Raw genomic sequence first — 24,363 nt, 5'->3', positions numbered from 1 at the left:
GTTTTTCAAAGATCATTTACGCTTCAGGCCCTTATTTCACCAAACACATACCGATATTCTAAACAAGCAAAACCTTAAAGTCATTTCTGTTTAACAGTTCACTGAAACCCCCAGGAGCAGCCCTGAACTGTCCTACCTCTGCAGGGGAGCGCTGGACAGGTAGCTGTGGTGGCTGTAGGTTGCTCTGTCCAAATCGGTCAAATCCACAAGGCTGCCACTGGAGACAGAAGGAAATATCAGCACTTGGCAGTGATATATGGGAAGAGCATCTCAGAGGGAATCATTAATCATTAACCTAAAGTCCTAACTGCAACATCCCAGCTGCTCGTTCCTTGGAGAGAAGGTTGGTCCTTCCTAACCAGCTCTGAAAAGGTGTTTCCCTAACGCAGAGGGCCTCGCTGGCTGGCGGAGCAGGGCTGTCAGCAGCACCAGCCCCATCTTTGCTGTGTTCACACCGCAGATTCTCCCAGGGGTGGCAATATCCTGCTCCCCGCCCCACAATCACTGTGCCTCCGGTCAGGCCCAGAGCCGGCTCTGGGCTCAGCCTGGCAGGGGAGGTTTGCAAGCAGTAGGCACCTCCAAGGGCAAGCAGAGATGGCGAAGAGCTGGTGACCCCAGCGCCTGACTTCAGAGCACTGAAAAAAAGTGGCTGGCTGCTGCTGTCCCCATGGGGAGAGGCAGGATGTGGGCAGCGTGGCTGGGAAACAGGGGCACGTGCCCTGAAATGGGGTCCCTTTGAGCCTGAGGCCGAGGGGGGTGGCACAGGCACAGAGCAGCCCTGCTCTGCAGGCTCTACCCCCTCTCCCCTCCGTGCGAGGAGGAGCAGGGGGTGTGAGGAAGCCAGTGCTGTTATTCCCATGCGAGGGTCTGTCAAATGCAGCTCAGGAGGGGGCTGAGAAGACCTAACAACCTTGCCAAAGCAAAGGGAAAGATACTGCTCCCTCCCTTCTCCAGTGTATTCCCAACCACATGCTCCCACCCCCTCAGTCCCTGCCAGCCACCAGACCCCTCTGTGAGCCAGGTTATCTCAGTAAAACAGCAGAAAAATCAAGACTGCGTGGGCTGGGAGTAGGGATAAAAAGAAGGGGAGCAGGAGAGAGGAGGAGGGGGAGCAAGGGCTCCCCTGGCAGTGAGAGCCACGGCTGCCTTGGCTCCGCTGCCCACGGCATGCCGCCCAGAGGTCTGGGGTTGGGGCATGCACCGGCTGCCACCCAGGCTACGGGGACCAACGTAGTTTCCACTGTCTGCTGGACAGGCAACCTGTGAAACCCTGCCTCCAGTGCGCCCGTCAAACTTCTCTGGCCTCACGGGGGTTCCGATGTTTACATATGGACCCTATAAATAGCGGCTGCTTACTGAACTCCCAAACCCTGAACTATTACGCAGCAAAAGGCACAGAACACATCCTTAGTCTCACCTAGCTGAGCGTTCCCTCTCTGCCTCTGTTTGCCTGTGGTTTTTAGATGCCGCGGCAATACGCTTATCTTTGGTTGCTGACATCTGCTCTGCCGACCTATAGGAAAGGCTAGAGATTTATAGAGTCTGTAATCAGCTACCGCAGTAAAGCCAACACAGCACTGAGGGAGGATAAATGCCAGCAGGGAGGCATCAAACTGGGTGTTAACTGGCTGCCAGCTCAACGTAAGCACGATGTACATAGGGCCAAACTCTGCTCTCAGTCACGTTGGTGTCAATCTGGAGTAGCTTTACTTAGTTACCTTTGAGCCGACTACGAAAGACTGAAGATTGAAGCTTGAAAATGGCATCTTTTAACTTTTTCTAACTCAAAACCAACTTTTTTTTAAGCGAGAACCCTCAACCTCCACATTTTTCTCACCAGTTTCAATCATTTATAGGTGCAAATGCACAGTGAAGCCTGACAGTGCCAAATATGCAGCCTGAAAAACTGCAGTGTGGTGTTTCCATCCCATCACCCACCTTAGAGGCCAGCCCACTTAGAGGGGGAGTCTAACCCTTCACTAGGCAGTTGTGGGACAGAGGTGCTGGGGTCCGTCTGGGTCACCAACGCAGCACTGCTGTCTCAGCAAAACTCTCTGCCCACCCAGTGTAATAATCCCTCCAGGGCCCATTAGCTCGGGCGCAACGGCGTGCTGATGCAGCGCTAACGGCTCCGGTTCGGGAGCTGGCTCGGTGCGCGTTAGCCGGCAAAGCCATACGCCGCAGCTTCGCACACGTATGTAGACGCGTGACTGTCTCTGGACACTCCTCATACCTGCCATAGCGTGGGGAGGCTGATAATTCGCTGCTGTTCACGTACTCCTTCACAAAGAGGACCCCTTTTCTAGACAGAATGAGAAGCGTTTGCATTAGAAAAGGCCGGAGCTAATGAGAGACGGCGCGAGGGACCACATGTGTGCACTCGGACACGTAACGCGTGCATGGAAAGGCACAGAGTGCGACGCTGTTGTGTTGAAGAAATACTGAATATCGAGCATTGTTGCTAAATAACACTTAATATGCCCCTCTAATTAACCCACCAAAACAAATCAAGTTAATTAAAAAGAATGGGATGGATAATGTAACTCTCTCATCCTGTTATCCCCTGTTTTGCAAGGATAAGTCTTTTTCAAATCTTGTCAGGATTATGCACACAATAAGTACTTAGAGAGCTTGGGGTTCTGCCTGTTAACATTAAAACCCTACTGGCACAGCGCTGCTCACAGTCACTGTTTTGTCGCTGGAGTATCTCCAGCGTTTTCATCCATTATGAATTGCTCCGGGTTCGTTTTGGGGATGTTTTTGCTGACAGAGCCGACCTTTCTTGCATATTCCTCCCTCTTTAAAATTCTGATTTCAAAATGACCTGCCCCCATCTGTCTGTCTGTCTACAGCTCTGCCGCAGATCGAGGGCACACACCGTGCCCACCGGCTCTCTTCCCAGAGCCATGAAATGAACTAATCAGGCTCTTTCTCCATGGTGCATTTTCGTTGCTGCCTATAAGCTGCAATTAATCCTCTCTTCTTATATGAGCAAACTAAGCCATGTCACAGCTAAGGAAAGAAAAGCTTTTTGTTGTTTTTTTTTTAACTCAGCATAGGTGCTTCCCACGTCAAGTGTTTCAGGTAGGAGTGAGTAAGTTAGAGAGGTATTGTGATAAGCAGGCTGTGGCAAGGCCAGGAGGACCCAATTATTGCCCATCAAAGCCCATGCTGACTTCTCACCACCTTGAAACTCCTCTCTAAATTATGTAGAACTGTGAGGCAGTTTTCACCTCTGAGGTGGAGCCCGTGGAAACCACAAATCCCAGATACTGCTCTGAGTTGACAGCTGCACCGCGACGGGACGCTATCTTCTGTAACACACGACAGTCCTGCGCCAGTCCCACCAAAACCCGCCACACTTGCTCTATGTAGACTGCTCGTTTGCTCATAATTGACGAAAGGCAGAGTCTCCCAAGAGCCCCACACCTGTGATGGGTGTGAATGGCACGAGGAGCTCCGTCGTGTCCCTCCAGCTACCAGGTGTTAGCGAGGATTCATGATTTTGCCACGGTAAAGAGAAAAGACACAACTCATACCGTGAGCTCCATCCCGGTCTCTAAAAAAAAGGCACCTGGAGGAAAGTACCCAGCCCACATCTCTGTCTTGGGTGGCAACGACTGCGCTTTCAGCTGGCAGTGGCTGAGAAATGTCCCGTGGCCCACATGCCAAGCAGCAAAGCCTGGCTCGCCTCCACCAAGCAGGATGGCTGCACGACCACCCGCTGCTCTTTACCCGGCAGTGCTGGAATCGGGCTGGTACCCAGAGGCCGCCGGGCTGTTGTGCGGTAAGGTGGCAGTCGGGCTGCAGATCCTCTCACTCGAACTTGAGAGAAGCCTGGCGAGAGAAAGGAAAGTCTGTGGGCACTGGAAACATGAGCCATGACACGAACCAAGCTGGCAGCCAAGAGAAGACCTACCACTGCTCTCAGGAGGGTGCAATATTAAGGCCCTCAACCATACAGATTAGTTCTTCTTTATCACAGACCAAAAAGGCTCATTTCTTTTTTTACAGCTGCCCCATAACAGCGCTGCTTCCCTGGGAAGTGATTTGGAAAAGTATCTTTTACAGGGCCACGGGGGAAAAGATCAAACAAGAACTTCAAGTAAGTACAGACCACAAGTAATCATGTAGCCTGAACGGCAGCAGCATTGGAGAGAAACGGCACACGACATATTGCAGGGGAAGAGGAAGTGGGGACGTATTGGCCAAAGTCCAACATAATTATCCCCAATTTAATAATTTCAAAAGCTGCAGAAGGGAGAAGGCGGCAGAATTATGGCTACTAAAATGTCTTTGGAAAACAGCTCTACCTATCCACTCAGCAATGAGACCTGTTAAGTTTGCCTTGCAGGGATAAAGCTGATCTTGCCTGGAGCCAGTCCTGGGCTCTCCAAGGATCTTGTGCCTCCTGTTCACACCCACAACATACTCCCCTTTACAGATCCAACACTCAGACCTACGCTGGTGCCTCCGTACAGGGTCAGGCTGCATGTGGATGGACTGACGCTGCCACGAGCGGCTGCAGAAAGCACAGGGTAACGGTATTCCACATTGGATACCTCCTACCCCTTCCAACAGCCTTGCTCTGGGACCAGTTCAGCCATTTAATCACTGACATTCTGGAGGCAGTGATCTTCTCTCTCGACACCTCTCTTTGCCTTTAAGTCTCTCTTTCTGTAGCCTCTGCAAAGGCCGATTTCTGGTCAAGGGAGGGTAGCCAGGCACCAGCCCTTCGTTCTGTCGCTCTGTTCCGGCACCCCACACGGTGAAAAGTCTCCAGAGACGGGTGTATCACAGAGCCTGTGCTGGGTAGCTTTTGCTAGGAATGGTTTAGGAGTAGTTCTGTGGCTCTAGATCATGCATCCACGCCCTGGAAACCATTCGTCTCTCTCTCAGCTCTTGGCTTTGCTTCCTAGCTTCTCTTCCACAGCAGTTTCACAGAGGTTTCCCTCACAACCATCAAGACTACCCGTTTACCTGGTGCTGTTATAGTTTAAGCTGTCCATGTAGAATGGCACCCTGTGGCTTCTCTGGGAAATGGACATGGTGGTGTCTCTGGGAAGGGAGTCGTGGCTATGAAAGGAAGTGATACAATCTCAAGCACCGAACTTGGGCACGTGAGGGATTCTCACAAGTGGCGAGAATCTTGGCTAAATGTCTCCCTGCTTAGCATCAAAATCACCCACGTGCCGCAGCCATCCATGCAAACAGCACATGCTTGGATCCAGGGAATTAGTAAGAAGTGGGTCAGGACACTCCAGATACTGGATAAACGCAGCAGTGGGGTGTTCTCTGGGTTAGTCTGGATCCCACCTTTTGTCTTCTTACCGTCCAGCTGTGGGGTTAAATTCACAGTGCCCCCTGGCACTAGCGCTGTCATATCTGCTGTTCCTAGGGCTGCTTCTCCCATCATAAACTCTCCCTTCATAATCTGGAGTAGGTCTGGCAAGGAAGCACAAAGCCCTGATTACATCGTACCGGGAGCCACCGGAGTCCTCACGTTGGCCAACTAATATTTTGTCTCAGCAGTCCCTGTCATGATGCATTCTCCCTCGGCTCTGCCCCTTCCCCCTGTGCTGGTTCTGCAGCTGCAGCATGCACATGAAGCTCTGAGGCTAGGAAAGCAGACTCAACCTCAGTCTAATGCCTGAGAGTAAAGCCGAAGCAGTTCACAGATGGATATAACTTCAATATTGTTTCCTTTCCCAGTGCTCACCAAAACCACCACGTGCACGTGTGAACGGCTGACCAGCTGGCCCATCTGGGTGTCAGACCTGCACATTTTCACTTTTCCAAGACAGAACTCATTACTGGAATGGCTTTAACCTGTGGGCAGGGCTCAGCTCTTTCAATAGAGAAAATGAGCTTAGACCTCATGGTCATTCTTTTCTTGCAAGTGCCCTGGGGCACAGATTATGTTTATATTGTATATCAGCACTTTGATCCTTATTAAAGCTTCAGGCAACTGTATAACTTAATGTTGACAATGCTGAAAAGCACTGCAAATCAATGCTGCATTGAAGAGAGGAGGAGGGACAGGCTAAGCACATCACAAGATGAAGAAAACCCTGCTCTGGGCAAGACATGCATGATATAAACCCAAGGGCAGGAATGAAGCGCGAGTTTCTTGCACTGCAGAGACGTGTCAGCATCACACGGTGCCGGGGGGGGGTGACAGCAGCCTATAAAGTACAGAGCAATTATGAGCTCAGATCTCCTGAATCCCTTCTTCAGCCCTTTGGGTCCAAAAATGATCTTGTTCCATGTGTTGCGAGACCTGGCAATACTGTTGCTCCCTCTGGGAACAAAATTCTGTTCTTGCTTCTTGACGCAGTGACCGTACAACCTGGACCAGAGCTTCTGTGTCAAATACTTCTGTGCCAGCAGCCTTCCCCGTCACCGCATCCCATCCCAAACCCTTACCTTCTGGTGCTGAACACTTGGCTGTCTGCGTAGGATGGTATCCTGTGACTGGGTGCTGACACGCTGACGTTAAAAGGCTGGCGGTCCATGTACAGCGGCACGGGGTGCTGGGTCTCATATGCACTGAGAGCACTCTCTTCTGAGCCGAAGTTAGACCTGCTAAAGAATTAGAGCCCGTTTGACCATAAAGCCAGCGACTGCGTTTGCTACGGCTCACGCGAGCGCTCCGAATTTGTCGAGGCGGGATCGTGCCTCTTTCTACTGGCAGTAAGGAGGACCGGGGACCCCAGGCTGGTAATAGGTTCTTAAGGTGAGAGGGAATGGCAGAGGTCTATACAACTTCTACATGAGCTGAATTCCCAGCACAATGAAATGCTCTAAGATTCAGCAGTCATCTATGTTCATTTGTTAACTGAAATAAAATTTGAACAACCATCCCGGGGGGGGTTCAAGACACGTGTAGACGTGGCACTTCAGGGCATGGTTTAGGAGGCCTGGGGGTGTTGGGTTGGAGGTTGGACTTGATGATCCTAGAGGTCTTTTCCAACCTTAATAATTCTAGGATTCTTCAATATGTGGGTGGAATCCTAAACCTAATAGCCCTTTTGTCAGTACCATTTGATTAGCGTACACTGGGCAAATTTACATAGGTCCAGGGCTTCAGCCAGGTTTGTATCAAGAAGCAGGAATGGCAAAGGGTGAGGATTTGGGAGCCATTGATGGGGAGGAACTACGAGACAGTCACCCTGTACCTGGCTGCCACGGGCTCATTGTGTCTCCAGTCTCCCCGGCTCTCACGGTGACTCTCTGTGGTGGGGCAGGTTTGTTCTTCATAAGCTGGAGTGACCCTGCTCAGGGAGGAAAAAGCCTGTTAGGGGCTTCGGCACCTGTGTCCAAACCTGCCCACCATGGGGAGTAAATGCAGTGATATCATGATTATTTTGGCTTCTGAATTCACTAGCTAAGAAATGAGCATCTGTAATGCCTTGGAACAGGCAGCAGGGAGAAGACAAGACTCCAGTAAAGCGTGCCTGGTCCCCTGGCTCCATACCTTTCCCAGCATGGGTCAGATTCATTCGTGCATTGGGTCTCTGGAGCAGTGACGCTGCCTCCTCTAGGCAGAGAGCTGGACCTGCCAAGAGATAAGACCATTATAGTCTCCAGAATTGCCCCTGTGCATAGAATTACTGCAGGATGTAGACACAACCCCTGGTGAATCTCCTGTCTCAAGAGAAGGACAATATCCCTGCATGGGAATATGTCAGATAATCTAAAAAGATGTGAAAAAAAAACAAACAGAGGGAAAATGCAGATCTCGTAAAAGATAAGGTGGAAAGGGAAAAAAAAAACTCCTGATGAGCATCAGTTACCTCTTTACTCTTTCCAAACCTGACATTTTAACTTTGGTCATTTAGTTACGACCATTACGGGTTACCCAGTACCTCTACGTTACACTTCGCACACTAAGAGCATGAGCTGGCCCCATTTGGGTACCACCTCAGAAGTGTATCCACTGGATAAACCCACTGCAGAGCCAGCCTGGATCTACACCTGCCTACATTAATCGAGGGAAAAGTTCTTTCGCTTTTTCTGTCTGGTTTTACACGTCTGTGCACACCATCCCCTCTGGGAAAACCGATACCCTGCAGAAAGTCTGAAAATGGCTTGGATTCCTGCACCAAAATTGCCCTTAATTAGACTCCAAGAAATTAATTCTCAGAGTGCTTTCAAAGATCCCCCCTGAAACGTTAAGGTTGATGAAAGAGGCAGCCGCCCTTACACTTTACTTGCTACTAGCTGAGGGCTTCCCTTCACCAGCATTAATTCGATCCCTGCAAGTTCGCTAAGGGGGTAAGCCAGAAAAGGGTTGGTACGGGCGCCCAGGTGAAAGCAAGATCAATTTATTTTGATTCCTTTGCAACAAAGGTAGACACCTTAAATTCTGGCAAAACACTGATGCTCACTGAGCTATAGATTCCCGTTCAGGTTGGGATGTTCTAAGCATCTAAAGATGTGTTTGTCCAGGAGCTCAGCATCAAAATCGCCCCAGTCCTTCAGCGGGGCGTCGCTGCAGAAGCGCTCCTGCCTGCGCCCGCGGCACGTCTGATCCAAAGTCACCGCACCTGGAAGGACCAAGACTCTCCGACCAGGACTCCTGGTAACTTGGTAAGCTTGAGGGCTTATCCAAAGGAAGTCTGTGGACTGGGGGAGGGATGGAGCGGGCAGCGGATGGAGTTTTATCCATCTTGGTCACTTCGCTGCGGGGTACTGGCAAGAAAGGGGAAGTTTTCTCTCTGAAACATTTTTCTTCAGCAATCTAATGTCCACTCGTGTCCCTGGGGACTGGGAACAGCTCCTTCTGCCTCCCTGCGTGATGAAGAACTACAATTTGGAGTATTTGTGGTACATCCAGGATAGCTCCATTCATCAGAGGAACCCAGGAGGATGGGACACTGACACCACCGCTCTCTCCTTGTTGCTTTGCCCCTTCCTGAGCTCCCTCCTCTGCGGTCCTCACTAACCACAGACCCTGCTGTCCCACCACTCACTATGTATCTCCACACACTCATGGAGAAAGCCCAGCTTGGTGACCCCTAACCACAGACACAGCATCCTCAGTCCCTTCTCCAGAACCACCTGCAGTAAATGCCCCGTGTTCTCTCGTCAGAAAAAGCAAGCCCATTATTTCTCTTGCCTTCTTGAAGTGACTTCTTCACTCTGCACACAGGGCGATGTCCCCTTGTTAATGTCCAAGCTCCCACTAGTGCCGTCCCTGGAGCCTGGCACAGACCTGGGGGAGGAGAGAGTCTGGTTTACAAGTTGATTTGAAGATGGGTTGTTCACTGAAATACGTGTGTGAGGAAGCTCAATTTGACCAAGAGCCTCAACTCCTCAAATTTAGGGGGAAAATAAGGACGAAAGCAAAGCAATCAGTCCACGAAGTCCTTCCATTTGGACGTTTAGCCCTGCACTGTTTTGCACGAGGCAGGCTAAAGGCCCGGAGGCAGCCACCACGAACCCAGTGGAGTCACAGGTCAGTGGGAAGGAAAATGGTCCTGTGCCGGGGTGACCAGAGTACGGCCTGAGACCTGACGCTGACTGGGTAAGCTTGGAAACGAGAGACAGCGTTACCACAGAGGTGTTACCCCATGCCACACCAGGTTACTTATTGGCATGTGTCTCTAGAGACAGTCTCTGCTTCCAAATTTAAGGTCTAGGCAGCAACTCTTGGCAGTCCAGCTGGACAGCGTTCGATGCCTCCAGCTAATGAGGATGTTTTCTCCCAGGCTTTCATATAAAACCACGGTAAAAGGTTCACTCAGTAGAAGCAGTGCTAGAATCGGGCACAAAAGGGGAGCCTGAGAGAAGATTTTATCTGCACATGTATGTGGGGAAGACATGCAAGGAATTAACCCTCATCCTGCAGGAAAAGGCCAGGGGGTTCCTTACCTAGCCATGCTGGGTTCATGTTCAGTATGTTCCTTCAGCCTGGGAGGCTCTCGGTGGACATCATGGTCAGGAGGTTCTTGGCCCTTCTCCGTATGGTTGTCCAAAAACCTAAAATAAAGATCTGTGCTTAAGGCAGCAGAGAAGAACCACGCCGGGGCGGGTAGACATCTATTTCCTAGACAGGAGCCATCAGGCAGGGAGCAGGAGGCAGCGTTTGGCCAGAGCTACTGCCCTGGTACCATATCTGATGGGAATCGTGTACAAATCCCATTCTAGCTTGCAGGAATGCAGCTAAAGGCCTTTCATCAGAGACTGTCGCAGAAGGAAAACGTTAGGCACAGGAGAAAGCACCCGTGTTAGAATTGCTCGGACTGACAGATGTTTCTGACACCTCAGGACACACTCGTGCATGGTTTTGCAGCATTCATAAACGCTTGGATAGTGCTTGCTGAGGCTCCTGGGCAGCAGAAGCTATTGCCTGCCACCATAGTGCCAAGGGAACCACGCTGATGCCGAAGGACGTATGTCACATGCTGTCAGCACAGAAACCCTCGCTTGGGCTTCACACACGGTGTGTCTGTCTCACCCAGCTGGCTTTTCCCCTCAGTATGGGTGGGATTCCCTGCTGCCATGTGCCAGTATAAAGCCCTCCCTCCTGGGCACAAAGCAGAGGAGCTGTTCTGTGCTCTCAGTAACACCGGGAACAGAATAACTGCGAAGAATTACCAAGTGACTAGATACTGTGGGTGAGTCCTACCAACCACTTACCCTGCTTGGATCAGCTCTGGTTTATAGTCACCCGAGGCCCGTGTGCTCTCATGCCCCCTGTCTCTAGGGGTCTTCCCCTCTTTGAAATCTTGGGAAGACCTGGCAAAGGAAAAGAGACTCAACTCGTGGCTGCCAGGCAAACACCTGCAAGCTCAGTTCAATGCACACTGAGAAGAAAGAAAGTCACCAGGCATTAGTGGAGGGTATTCCAAGGGCTAAGCTGTCACCGGCACAACGAAGCACCGACTTCAGCACGGCACAAGGCACTGCTTGACTGCTTGGAATTCAATGGATGGGCCAAGCAGCAGCATTTTCACATGCTGAAATTAGCTCTTTAAAATATCAGTCCAGACTATGTTTTCTCTAGACAAACACGCTGCTTTCTAGCAAGAAAGTAGACCTGCAGGGTATTGGATTATTATGGGAAATGTTAAATGCATTTGCTGTGAGGTTAGTCTTCAGGGAACACGGTAGGGAATTTACTACTTCAGTGGATGCTGGAGAGAGGAACAGTTTAGAGCTGCTTAGAAAAATGGCCCTTATTATGCCGCTGTTCTTGTGCTCCATATTGCCTGAGCAATCATTATTTCCAAGGCTTTCAACAATGAGAACACATTAGCAAGCTTGGGGTTAGCACCCTGGGTCCTTACGTCGCTTCATTCCAGGCAGGCTTGCTGTACGCTGGGGCCTCGGGACTCGTGGGCCCGCTCTCGTGGGTGCCGCTTCTCTCCTCGTAGCCCAGGACAGATCTGATAATCAGAGAGAGGCCCGTCCCATCTTTAACAACTGAATCGTTGCTCTAGTGAATAATATCCGCTCACCAGGCAAGGCTTGTTTCATCTCCGCCATTCACTGTCCCACACCAGGATTGTTCTCTAGGGGCCATATTTAGACCGCAGTTGAATTTCAGTGTATTTCAGCTGCCTTTCGGCTCCCTTGCTGCCACTCCCGCATCACTGTGGCGTTTCACGGGATTATCAGTGAATGAGAAGGTAGTGACTGAACCTCACCGAGCACACAAGCACTAAGAGGAAGAAAAAAAGCTGGGGTGCTTGGCTCAACTCACAGAAGATGGAGGAGGGATACAACGCAAACCTCTGGGTTTATTTTGCAAGCTGCGCTTTAAACCTTAGCACAGTTGCCTTCATCCTTGGGAGAAAAGCTGTGAAAGAAGCCTCTTTCTGTGCCTACCCATTCAGATTTTCCTTAATCCTCAGTATTACTCATATGCCCACTAAATTTAACCCACTCTTACTCTTTAAAGGAATATTCTGCGACCTCTAGGTGCACAGGGGCTCTGGCTCTCTCCGTAGGAGGAGAAGGGGCATCAGGCTGCAAGCTAGACCTGTCAAAAAAAGGAAGGAATCCACAGCTTGATAGCTTGCCACAGGCTTCAGGGGGGACTTGTATGAAGTAATAACACTGTGCTTTATACGAGACCAGAGAACAGAAAGTAATTTTCTCAGAGAACTGATTTTCCTTCAGAAAAAAACATATTCATTATGTCTTATCAAGAAGAATAGAGACTGTTAGTGGAACTAATGCAGTTACGTGGCCTCAATTCACACACATCTTGGCTGGACACACGACTTCTCTGGCCTGTCACAGAATCGTGCACCTGGGACAATGCACAATATCACTAACGCTGGGGAAGACATTCCTAGCAGCAGCTCTAGCTCTTGGGTTTTACACCATCCTACTGGGAACCTTGTGATCCTCCTCACCTCAGCTGGGAGGTTTGACAACACCATTTTCTCACGTCAAATCCTTTGGTAAGCCAATACATGGAGTCAAGTCCCCAAATAACGGGCTAAAGTAAGCAAAGAAAGCAGCTTCGGGGAGATTAATGTGTTTGGTGTTAACAGCAGCAATTCTTTCCTGACTCTGCGCCTCTGTTAGAGTCAGGGGAGCAAGCATGGTCTAAAAAGCACGTGGAATGGAGGCGCTTTTGAGATCAATGCTAAAAGCCATGATAAAGCTGCTGTATCTGCTGCCAGGCTGCTGCTGTAGAAAGAAATCGACGTGTAACAGCGAACAGAACGAATGCCATTCCCACCATTTAGCCCCCATGGATTTTCTGGCTCCCCTTGCTTTGTTGCCCAATTTGGATTTTGCTTCCAACTCGACACGCTCCTTGTTCTCCCGCCCACGCCTGCCCCCCGCGAGCAGCACCGCCAGTACCAGCAGCAGGCCCTGACCTTGCAGGTTCAGGCTTTGCATCATCCAGGTAGTGAGAGGTCTCGTACTGACGGTGCAGCTTGTCTGGAGCATCTGCAGGTCTGTCCCTGCAACCAGAGTTGGACCTGGTAAGAGAGGGAGTTCCCTGGGTGCCAGAAGGAAGCCCAGCCAGTTGGAGAACAGAGTAAGAAACAAAAATATCAAGCATGAGATTTTTCTGTCTCAGCCACATCATCTTTTCCTCCCTCCTGCTTAGCTCGGTAAATTTCCTGCAGCAGACCTGAAGGGCAGAGACACAAATCCAACCGACTCCCGCTACTGCGAGGAAAGAAGCTGAGAGATCTCAGTCCTCTCCGAGCTGGTGGATCAGGTCCACCCCCGCTTTGCAAGCGCTGCTCCCAGGACGCTTTTTTTAGGGCAGTAGTAGGTTGGAAAAGACTGCTCTTACTCTGAAGTGGAGAAGAAAAAGTGAATTTTACACTGTTAATACACACTTACTTTGGTGGGTAAAATCCATTGTTGGCTTCTGTGTGTTCAGGATAACTGAAAAGGAGAGACACCAACTTTAGAGAGCAGCTGTGGTTTTGGTTTGGGTAACGTTCTACAATTATTTTCTTATGCGTTTAATAAAAGAGCGAGGAGGAAATCCCTAAAACTTCCCAGAGATGTTCCTCACTGTATTTCTACAGGAAAAACGGGAAGAAACTTTGGGGAAATTCATTGCGTATAAAGTACAAAGGAGCATTCAGTAACTCTGAACATCATCAACATGCGCCAGATGCCGGTGGGGTGGAGTCACCTGGAAATTCAAGCCAGGACTCTTCCAAAAGCAGTGGGATGTCCTACAGCCCACAGCTGCAACGCAGGCACCTCCACCTGCGCGCACGGAGAGACGGACGGCCCCGACGCCCTCCGGCGCGTCTCAGGGCAGCCGACAACACGCGGAACTTCAGGTGTCTGATCCAAATTCGCTCGTTTCTGTCGTCTCGTTTCCAGGCCGCGGGCGGCGAACAGCTCTCACGGAACTTCTCCTCTGCTGCATACCACGGGCGACGCCTTTCCTCCCTCACCTCCGCTTCCTCGGGCGGGACAGAAGCGCAGCCGCTGCTCTTGGCAGCCTGCAACCTTTCGCGATTTGTGCATCTCTGGTTTTTTTCCCAGCGGGGGTGCAGATTCCCTAGGAAAGCTGTGAAACGACTGCCGCGGAGACTGCCTCGTGCTGCAGGAACGGGCAGGAGCTGAGCCGTTTTAGTCGCCTCCGGTGGATCACTGAGAAGTACCCTCTGACTCGCAGAGCGTCGGGGTTTGGGTTGGGTTTTGGTTTTTTTAGGGGTTTTCTTGTTGCAAAAGTAAATAGGTAGGTGGGGGTTGGAGGCCTAAAGAGACATTGAGTGTGAACCTCTCTATATTGTAAAACATTGGTTTGCATTTGGGAATAAACCCGGAAAATGCAGAAATGACCCACAAAAGCGATTATTTTTTTTGTATCATAGAAACTAAAGAAATGGAATAAAATATCAAACAATTTTACTGAAGAGGGTAGCGTTTTCTTTTTTCCCCCCTTCCTTCTTAAATAAAATTTTAGAGAAACTGCTGCAGTACTGCAAAGCACAGATCAAACTGTGGTTTTCCATCAGTAAATATCCGTTCAGAGTTCCCGAGGCTTGCGGAGCCCACGAGCAGCAGTTTACGATGTGCCCAACGCTCTCGTCAGTATAAGAAATTTCACGCGAACTCTACCTTCCGTTCGTGGAAGCTGCGGTTGCTCTGGGGGCCAGTTCATCTCGTGGGAACGGCTCAGGCTTTTCCTTCGGAGGTTTGTCACTAGAAAAAGGAAAATGTTGGTGAGATACGACATGACAGCATTTATATTGTATCATCCTAGAGCAGTCTACTAACATTAAGTTAGGAGGAGCACAAAACGGGGCTAACTCGATAGATCAGCATAGGAGGGGCCAGCTTTCCGAGCGCAGTGGGCCTGGCTGCAGTTCATGGGTTACTCAGAGAGCTGTGCTGCTCCCTCAGCGAGGTACTGCTAACCCCTCTGCTCGGGTGAGCGTCAGCACCCCACAACAGCTGTCCCCTCTCTGCTCATGGGCCAGAAAGGCCTTCCTACAGGTCCACCAGCCGGACCCTACACCCACCTTTCACTCCCCCAGACCTGTCAAGCTGCGCGCCCGTCTCCTTCCTTCCTGCCAATTACTCTCTCTCTGGTTTTAGGTGGCTTAAGTAATGAGGCATCCTCTAATTTCTCTGGGAGACTGGCTCACAATTAGGGGCAGCTATGTGACCCAAATGACCCCAAGCACAATGAGTGCACTGTAATCAGGCTGTCCCTGCTTTAAGAGCCTCGGTTGACCATGACAATAGGCCGGCCTCTACCTTTTCTCAAGCACTCTAGACTTTGCTTCAGCTTGAGATATTGGTTTGGGAACATTTCTGGCTTTTTCTTCACTGATGGAGGTGAAGAGTGAGTTGCAATTAACTGTATATGCTACAGAAACTCATTTGGCAGATCCAAGTCTTCTACAGCTGCCTCAGCACAGCAGAGCGAAAGGTGAGGCCTCTGCCTGCTTCAGCCTAGACACAGCCAAAAATTCAGTGCTAACGCTGAGAACAGAGAGCCCTGCTAATGTGGGGTATGTATTAAAAATCTGAAATGCTCCTGTGTACAGTCCAGAGGGCAAAGGCCGCTAGACATAATTACATATACAAGGAGGGAGTGATCTTTCTCAGAAGGGCCAGAAACTTCCCTGCCCTCACCTGCAAGCTCCCTGTCTCACCGGTGCAGCTACACAGTGCCAGAGCTCTGCCCCTTACTGTGTCCAGCACCTGCACCCATGCCTTTAGGTTCCCAATCAGTTCCTTCTTTCTTAGGATTTCCTCCATTCAGCAGAGCTTTTTAGACTTCCCAGTGTTGAGCTACCCCTTCAGACTTCCTACAGGGTGCAGAGGACCAGCACCAATGTCAGCAGGAGCCACCAGCAACCAAGGTTCAACACATCCCTTGTAGGTGGAAGAAGCTCCCCAGGGAATGGCAATTGGAGTGGTAAAAAAAAAATAAAATATGCATGAAGTAGTCTCTTTAGGGACTGAGTCAGAGAGGAGAATCCTCGGGGGAGGTGGAGGAAGAGCAGAGGGAACTGATGAGTTGCAGCCTAGCCAGCAGATGATGCTCTTGGAGTGCAGCCCAGGACCATCACCGGCGAGATCCCATCTGTTTGAGACCACTAGCAGGTATAGACTATTTCCGAGCAAAAAGCAGGGTTACGCCTTACGTTCAGCGGCACAGATCAGCTTCTCTTAACTTCTTACCCGTCCCCATGCTGTGACACAGCTTCCGATGAGGATTTCCCATTTGGGGCCTGCCTGTTTTCACCATTTCTGCAAGCAAAACAGCAAGAACAATTAGGCAGGGAGATGAGGGGACACAATGGGAGGCACAGGAATTGTACGGCAAGGTGGTTGTTGGAAGTGTGCTACGTACAGTGCAGGGATTGGATTAAAATGACAGCCTGATCAGTTTAGGAGGTGGAAAGGTCTGCAGTTTTGGGGCTCAGATTCTCATCGGAAAGAGCCGAGTAATGTTCAAGCTGTGGGAGGCCCACAGCTTCCATCTGGGTATATTTCCTCCCAGATTGCTAATGCTTTTGTGAAGTGCAGCTTTCTTAGATTCCCTGTGCTGTAGCATTTATTGTTCCATGACTGCACTGTGTCCAGAACAATCGCGTCTGTCTGGGAAATACCACCAAGCAGAGGCAAACCCCCCAGTGCAGCAGGCCCCTCGCTCTCCTTCGCGGAGCTTTAGGATGACACGGGGCCAGCAGACCCACCTGATTTCAGCAGAAGTGGAGATTCTTTCTGCAGTTTCACTTGAGGATGCCCATGGTTGGCTCTTGCTGCCTGTTTCAGTGCTGCAAGAGAAGGCAAAGAAAAAAAAGCTGTCATTCCTGAGCAACCCAACTCCCCACTGCAGCTGGCCAAAATCTTCCTGTGTTGAAGCGTTCCTTTCTGTGAATAGATAAAATAGAGAACAAACATCACCGTTTCCAGTACATTCACTTACAAAGTCATCTTATCAGAAGCAATTCTTAAAATCAAAACGCTGATATTGCCGGGAATGTCTAACCTTCTGCCAACGATACACAAAGAATAAACATAAGAGAACGAGGTCAGTAACCAAAGCGCTGTTTGCAGTGCTGGGGAAAACCACGTCAACATTTTTTATATTATAGTCATGAATTCAATCAGGCAGACGAAGAAAGCAACTGAAAATTATTCCCCTACACGGATTTGGCGGGAAGGAGTTCAGCATGTTCGGGTTCTTTGCTTTCACGTTTTGAGCACTTCTGTCGGGATGGTGTCAGACCCTTGCAGGACGAAACACGGATTTCAGACATAAAACCTTTTTAAAGCAGCTGCCTGCATCTAAGAAAAGCCTCCCATGTACAAGGCTGACAAATTTGCTTCGTTTCACCTCCCAGAGGGGTGCCTGCAGAAGTCTCTGACCTACAGCGACGTGTGGGCTGATACAGCCGCGGAAGACGTCCGAGACACCCTGGCTGTGATATAAAACTTACCTGGAGGGAGACACTGCTGTTGTCTTTGGCTCGTTCCAGGAAGATCCAGCGGTGGTTTTTCTTAGCCCATTAGCCCTGACACACACACAAAAAAGACCAAACCAAAATGAAGTAAGGAAGCATTAAAGACAGAAGATTTTTTAGGTGGCTTCTCCTGTGGGGGGACACATCCTGCTACCTGGCCCACAGCTCTCCTGTTTGCTTCCTGGGCAGCGAGGCCAAGCCCTGCTGTGCAAGGACTCGCACACGCAGCTGTCCCTGCGCACTCTTGCACTGATGTGACTTGCACCTGCCTTTCTGCTGAAATACTCAGCCTTTAGAAACTGGCTTTTCCTATTCGACACAGCTGGAGCTTTTTCTACCCCCAATGTTTGAGTCTGCACTCAAAAACAACTTCCCCAAATGTATACGCTAAAGCTCAGTGCATTCACAGAATGGATTTCACCGTGTGCATGTGTGTAATAGATGAGGAAGGGAGGGGAACTGCTTCCCAGCCCTGTCTCAAACCTGCACCACAATGGCACCAAACTGCCACCAAAAATCATGAGGCAGCTCCTTCATCCTGAAAATAAAGCATTTTGGGCCAAAGGACCTCATTTATTGGACTCCCTGCTGGGCCCACTAAGCACCAGAGTGGCAGAGAAGCTAATAATGCTGCTGCCTGGCATCAAGCCACCCCTCTGAGCAGGAACAGGGAGCTGAATCCCAAATTAAATGAATCTGCTTAAAAACAGGCGAGGAGTCTCCCTCCTAAGCCAAACATTTTCGTTTCGGCCAAACATTTCTGTATGCGGGTCTCCCTCAGCCCCACACCACGTGCCAGCTCTTCCTGACCACTGCGGACTAGGGGAGGGCGTCCCTGCTGCCCTTTTCCACCAGCGACAGCCTGTCCTCTGGTCCCACACACCACGGCAGGAACGCCCCGGCCTGTCTGCCACGGCCCCGCGTACGCCTGGGCTGCGAAAGGGGCCAGGGGCTTGAAATGAGGCTAACGTTTCCCATCAAAGCAAAGATCAATTTAAAGATAATGAACCTCTCAAACCTCTCCGGTCACACCTCTCTGTTGTTATCATAGTAGAATAATTAAATCTAAATTCTAACAAAAGCAGAGAGCTGGCTCAGAGGACTGGAAATAATGAGATATTGAGTATTTCATGCCTAGGTGATGGGGTCAGTTCACACAGCCAAGTTGGCTAGTAAAAGAAAATCATTACTATCTGATGGGTGCCTGATGGGTAGGTGAGCTCATCTAAACCTGCTCCGACTCCTCCTGCGCGGTGCCTGTGCAGAAAGTGCTGCCAGGCTCATTCCTGTGGCCTACGAGCGCCTTGTGAAGGCAGGACTGACTGGGCTGCGGCGCGTGATCAGGAGAGGGGCTCAGCGGCAGGTTTACGCCATACAACTCACGTCAGAGCTGGCCTGTAGTTAAATGCAGTTTGTCACCCTCCAGGGCTGGCTCTGGCCCTGTCCCCATGCCTGCTCATTTCTTTCACCGAGTGAGCTGACCTCCTTTTTTCACTTTGGATCCTCCCCTTTTTGCAAGAAAGGGGCAATCAGGGTATTCTGAGAGGTCTCTTTTGGAAAACCTTCATCTCTAGCTGTCGTCAGATAGCTGCCACCTTGCAGATAAAGGCAGTTATCTGCAAAGGTGGCAAATCCGTGTGCCCTAAAATCAAAGACAGACAACACACCACTCCAGGATGAGGTAAATACCTGTTGTCATCTGGCATCAACCTGCATGAACCAGGCACGGTTGGACTCCTCCTCTGCTGTCCTTCCTCTTCTTCTATCTCAATTCTTTCAAAAGGCAAAAAGAGAGACAAATATCACAGTGTTTCCTATTGCCCACTGCTACCTAATTCAGGCAGTTTATTCTTGTTTCCCTTAAGCTATGTTTTCCCTCTGCCTCCCCTAAAGGCAGATTTTTCCTGAGGACACGCTCTCTGGGCTCTGCTACCGCTGAGCCTCCCAACTGGCGGAGTGAAGCAAGACCTTCAGCCCAAATCAGTGGCATTTTGCTGTCACAGTTGCTTTACAAACAGCATCAGCTGAATGCTTAAATTCCAGAGAGCAGCCTCGGCATCATTTCCCTATCATACCGACTGCTTTAGAAGTTAAATGCCTGAAGCCTGAAGAGTATTCACCCTGCTGGTTGGAACCAGCCTTCCCGGGAAGAAGAAAGGCAGTGAGGAAGCCTCTCCTTGTTTCAGGTTGCCCATAACCCAAAGCATCATCAGTACTGTGTTCTCGGTGTTTAACAACACTGCGGGCTCTCAAAAGCCAGATCCAACCCAGAGCATCCTTCTTAAGGGAAGTGTCCCTCCCCTGCTTTGAAACACCTGGGGGTCTCCTGTCCCAGCGTTTAAGAGCGGCCCTGGTACAGCACACGGGTGTACAACCCCAGCGGGACTTCAGAGTCCAGTGACCTACCTCTTGGCAAACAAGGGTGGAAATTCCTGTGTTGGGCTCCTGTAAAGGAAGCACAAAAGCAGCAGTTAGAAGTTCGGAGGTGGAGACATGCCTTGGGCAGGGGCAGCTCCCTCAGAGCCTCTGACCCATAACAGACCCATATGATGCAAGGCGCTAAGGGGTCAGGTAGCACCATTTGGGCAGAGCTGACAGCGACTGGGTGTGTTAAACCTGTACAAATTACAGAGTAGGGAAAAATAGGAAGAGCAGCTAGTTATAACATGCGAAGTAAAGAAGTTTCCCCAAAGAGTCTTTTTAATTTACACCTTCCTGAAAGCTGTTTTCCTTCCTGCACACAAACCCGCCTCCCTCCGTACCACACGACACAGTGCACCAGAGGAACTAGCAGCCAGTGCAAGCACCCTTAACGTCCCTACAAATCCTGTCCAAGCATTTCTCTCATTCTGGGCACAGGCGAGTGCTGCTGGCGCATCCCCTCTCACACTGGCAACCTCTTGGTACCTCATTGTGTCACCCTGAGTTACGTCAAGAGGAAAAGGATTTATAGCGAAAGCAAACTGCAAAAAAGCCACTATCGTGGTTCCTGGGAGATCAGGGACCTTGGAAATCTGCTTTTTTTCCCCCTCTGAGGAAAGAGATGGACAACAAAGCCTTGAGGACCAGTAGCTCCCACACATCCTTCACATTCTTGTTCCACACCCACACATCGCTGTCAGGTTCTTTTCCCCCACAGAACTACTTTGAAGCTGCAACTAAGATCAGGATCTTGTAAATCTGGCTACCGTTCAAGCACAATGTAAAGGCAAACTGTCACCAAAAGCCGATCCGTACTACACGTGGTTTGTATTTGTTCTGATTTTCTCCTTACAACAAAATTGGAGAGAGCAGTATTAAGAACTGAACCTAAACACTGAAGCCTTGATTGTGTGCCCCAGGGAACGAGGGACTATCATGGCTTTTCTCCTCCTGAAATTTCATCCCTCTCAGTAGGGAAGACTTCCCAAGACTCCTGGAGGATTTCCCCTATTCTGCACAAACCTGCAGACATCCTTGGCACTTCTAGAGAGAGGGCAGCTACGTCTTCTCCACTCCGTACCCATCGCCTTCAGAGAGCCTTGGGTCAGGCCACAACCCCTGCGAGACCGCCTTCGGCAGCTTCTTCCCTCTCTCCTGCCCCACACTCGCACGCTGAAGACTCACCCATTGCTCTTCTTGGCTGCTGAGAGGACGTAAGCACGTTCTCTGCTGGCCGTGCGTCTCAGGACACTGTTGGCCGCCTCCGTCCTGGAAGGGAGGGAAGGGGTCACCTTCTGCTCATGCTGTTAGTGGCTGCTGGGTGTAGCAAAACAAACTTCCTGGTCGGGGGAGGTTCTCCTCCCCCTCTGCTCTGCCCCAGTGAGGCCACATCTGCAGGGCTGCGTCCAGTTCTGGGCCCCCCAGTTCAAGAAGGGCAGGGAACCCCTTGAGCAAGGCCAGCGGAGAGCTGCCAAGGTGCTCAGGGGCTGGAGCATCTCCCTCGTGAGGAAAGGCTGAGAGACCTGGGCTTGTTCAGCCTGGAGAAGAGAAGGCTGAGGGGGGGTCTCATCAGTGCTTATAAATATCTGAAAGGCGGGTGTCAGGAGGATGGGGCCGGGCTCTTTTCAGCGGTGCCCAACGCCAGGCCAAGGGGCCACGGGCACAAGCTGGAACACGGGAAGTTCCCCCTGAACGTGAGGACAAACCCCTTCCCTGTGCGGGTGCCAGAGCAGGGGCACAGGCTGCCCAGAGAGGCTGTGGGGTCCCTTCCCTGGAGACATTCACCCCCCGCCTGGACGCGGCCCTGTGCCCCTGCTCTGGGGGTGCCTGCTCCAGCAGGGGTGGGACGGGGTGAGCTCCAGAGGGCCCTGCCAACCCCCGCCAGTCTGGGATTCTGGGATTCCTCTTCCAGGAGGGCAGAGGGAGTTCGCCTTTTCAAGACCCGGACTGTTGCAATATTGCATAGTGCGGGACATTAAAATGGGATACAGGCTTCGTGGCTGACGTGCTACCTGGACTGCACGTGCCTGCACAGACACCGGTACCCCGAGCTGTACCACGGGAGAAGCGCAGATCTCTGAAAGGACTTTTATCGGTTGGTCCCCAGTGGGCAAGTTGCCACGTTCTCATTTGTAAAAGTCTTGTATCTGAGGAAAAGTATCCTCAGAAACTGCACTGAAAGCAGCAGAACGCTGGCTGCATCAGATGCAGATCTACCACACAGAAGAAACACACTCTACTCCTGGTATGAGGACGAGAGACCGTCCGGATCTGGACCGCAACTCAAGTCCCCGGGTGGTCCAGACTCAAAGGCGCACACGCAGGCTGCGGGAGGTGGGCTCCTCCCTTTACTGCCAGGCTATTTGTGCCTCCCTCTCTCTTCACATCGACACTACGCAGCCGATGGATTCCACAGGCCATTTCCAGCTGCCAAATTAATTGGGGTATGCTGTCAGGTTGAATCATGTCAGGCTTTTAATTATATTTTGTTGGGAGCGCAGTTGCCCGTGGGCATAGATGCGTGGAGAAATATCTGCTTATTATTATTTTATTGCGATCAGCCCTAATGGCTCCGCTGTAATCATCATCGAACTGACCTTCCTAGTAATGAACGGTTAAGCTGAAGTAAGTCCACTTGTCGCTGCCCCTGCAAGGAAAAGGTGGTTACCCACAGGGCATACCTCTTCTTATGTTCATCTGGGGTAAACGGCACATCGTCCTCATCCAGGTCCACTGATTTTTGCTTGACATTATACGGAGCTCTGAAATAGAAAGGGAAGGGGAGAGCCAGGGTAAGGGAGCTGCCTCTGTAGACTCTTGCAGAGGCAGCACAAACAAAACCCGAGGGCACATGGAAATGGGTTCAGACCCTACAACTGTGGAAGACACTTGTATTTTTCATGCATGTTGGGGTACGCATAGGATTTTGGTTTCCTAGTATAGGGGTTAAGGCTAGAGGCTGGACCATAAGGAATGCTCAGCTGCATTTCAGATTAGAGCCACAGCCTTTGACTTGAAAAGCTGTGCAGGAGATGTCAGCAGTGCTGTTCTGCCACAAGCCCCCTCCAGTCTCCTGGTTTCAGAAAGCCCATCAATGCTGCAAACCAAGTCCTCAGGCTGCATTCTCCAGTTTCTGCCTTAATCACTACCAACTGATAAAATTCACTTCATACAAAGGCCATTAGCAGCTCAAGGAACGCCTCATGGCCCACAGAGGCCTGGAGGTAGCACCGGGAGCTGCTTCTGTTTCTAGTGAAAGCTCTGCAGCGCTCAGCTGCTGAAGCCGTGCCTGGCCACGCATCCACGTGCAGGTGGCTTCACCCCTGAGGCTCAGGTGCTGCTGAGCCTGCACACGGACAGAAAGCGCTGCTCCCCTTCGCACACTCACAGTTTCTTGTAATCCTCGGTGGTCATCCTGTAGCCGGAGTTGGAACGGCACAGGCTGCGTCCCTTCGCGGCAGTGCTGCAGACGGCACAAATCACGCCTGTTAGCACGACCCTCCCGATCTCTCGCCAGCTCTTCCCCAGGTGAGCTCATGCTCCATAGGATGGGGGGAAACAGGGTGACCCCAGAGATCCACTCTCTGAATTCAGGGACCGCTATTTAATGCAAGGGCAGCATTTGCCCTCTTTTCACAGCCTTGGACTAGGATTTGAGGTCTGCTTTGCTGCCCCAGGGCCACTGTGAGTTGTCAGAGCCGGTATGGGCATACCCCGCTGTGGGACAGTGCTACTCTGTCCCAGGATCAGCAGCCAGAAGGAAGCTGACACTGTGGCATCATCCTTCTCCCCACATGGGGAAAATGGGGAAAAACAGGGTTTCAGAGGTTTCACGTGAGGTGCAACAACGCATCTGCTTAGATCAGAGCCATGCTTAGATCTTACTTTAAATAAAAGTGCCTCTCCCGAGGCAGGTTTCAAATAAAAAACCAAACCCAACACATTCAAAACATCAAAATGAAGTGTTGCAGCTTTGCAAGGATTCCTTGTGATTTGTCCCCGGCTCAAAACTATTTGCCAAATTAAACCCAAACCCGTGAGTACTTTCACAGCCAACTGCCATCCCATGCTCTGGTGAGGAAAACACGGAGTTGGACGCCTTGTCTTTTTCCCACGCCTGCTGAATGGAGCCGTTAAATGAACAGCCACGTCTTCCAGCATTTAGCAGGGATTTAGTGGAGCTCAGTGGAAGCCCACAAGCACTGGCCAAAGTAAAAGGATGACTAGAAATATATACGATATTTAAAAGCTTGTTTTCATGCAGAAGAGGAAGAAACACACATACCTCTTTTGTGCTGCATTACAAGATGAAGAATCTGGCATGGAAGAGGTTTTATCGATGGTTTTTGTGAACACCCCTCTGGGGAGAAGAGAGACACGTGATATTTTTTGCAGGACAGAGTTTGGAACTAAACTTAAGAGACCCGCAGCCACTCTTCGGCCTAACAGCATACGTGTGCCCTGTCGGGAGGAAGGTGCTGGCCCAGGCCACCGAGGATTAGAAGGTCCTTCCTTG

The 24,363-nt window shown here is 50.7% G+C and overlaps 1 protein-coding gene across 1 annotated transcript in view; it reads right to left on the bottom strand.

Annotated features, from left to right (window-relative positions):
• The window catches only part of ZNF185 (zinc finger protein 185 with LIM domain), a 47,781-nt gene that overhangs the window by 3,764 nt on the left and 19,654 nt on the right, over window positions 1–24,363 (bottom strand). Inside the window, exons 6-29 of the mRNA XM_064463458.1 lie at window positions 24,133–24,207; window positions 23,236–23,310; window positions 22,529–22,609; window positions 21,033–21,116; window positions 19,833–19,871; window positions 19,116–19,199; window positions 17,403–17,477; window positions 16,656–16,736; window positions 16,138–16,206; window positions 14,563–14,646; window positions 13,321–13,365; window positions 12,843–12,947; window positions 11,295–11,393; window positions 10,645–10,743; window positions 9,877–9,984; window positions 9,122–9,217; window positions 7,478–7,558; window positions 7,179–7,274; window positions 6,427–6,582; window positions 5,332–5,445; window positions 4,981–5,076; window positions 3,736–3,837; window positions 2,234–2,302; window positions 137–217 (exon numbers count right to left, since the gene is read on the bottom strand). Of these exons, the coding sequence (XP_064319528.1) occupies window positions 137–217; window positions 2,234–2,302; window positions 3,736–3,837; window positions 4,981–5,076; window positions 5,332–5,445; window positions 6,427–6,582; window positions 7,179–7,274; window positions 7,478–7,558; window positions 9,122–9,217; window positions 9,877–9,984; window positions 10,645–10,743; window positions 11,295–11,393; window positions 12,843–12,947; window positions 13,321–13,365; window positions 14,563–14,646; window positions 16,138–16,206; window positions 16,656–16,736; window positions 17,403–17,477; window positions 19,116–19,199; window positions 19,833–19,871; window positions 21,033–21,116; window positions 22,529–22,609; window positions 23,236–23,310; window positions 24,133–24,207 (2,094 nt within the window). The remainder of the gene's footprint in view (window positions 1–136; window positions 218–2,233; window positions 2,303–3,735; window positions 3,838–4,980; window positions 5,077–5,331; window positions 5,446–6,426; window positions 6,583–7,178; window positions 7,275–7,477; window positions 7,559–9,121; window positions 9,218–9,876; window positions 9,985–10,644; window positions 10,744–11,294; window positions 11,394–12,842; window positions 12,948–13,320; window positions 13,366–14,562; window positions 14,647–16,137; window positions 16,207–16,655; window positions 16,737–17,402; window positions 17,478–19,115; window positions 19,200–19,832; window positions 19,872–21,032; window positions 21,117–22,528; window positions 22,610–23,235; window positions 23,311–24,132; window positions 24,208–24,363) is intronic.

This window comes from Phalacrocorax carbo, chromosome 11, assembly GCF_963921805.1.
Source record: "Phalacrocorax carbo chromosome 11, bPhaCar2.1, whole genome shotgun sequence".
NCBI lineage: Eukaryota > Metazoa > Chordata > Aves > Suliformes > Phalacrocoracidae > Phalacrocorax > Phalacrocorax carbo.
The sequence above is the reverse complement of the archived record's forward strand: the minus strand, read 5'-3'. Positions and strand labels throughout refer to the sequence as shown.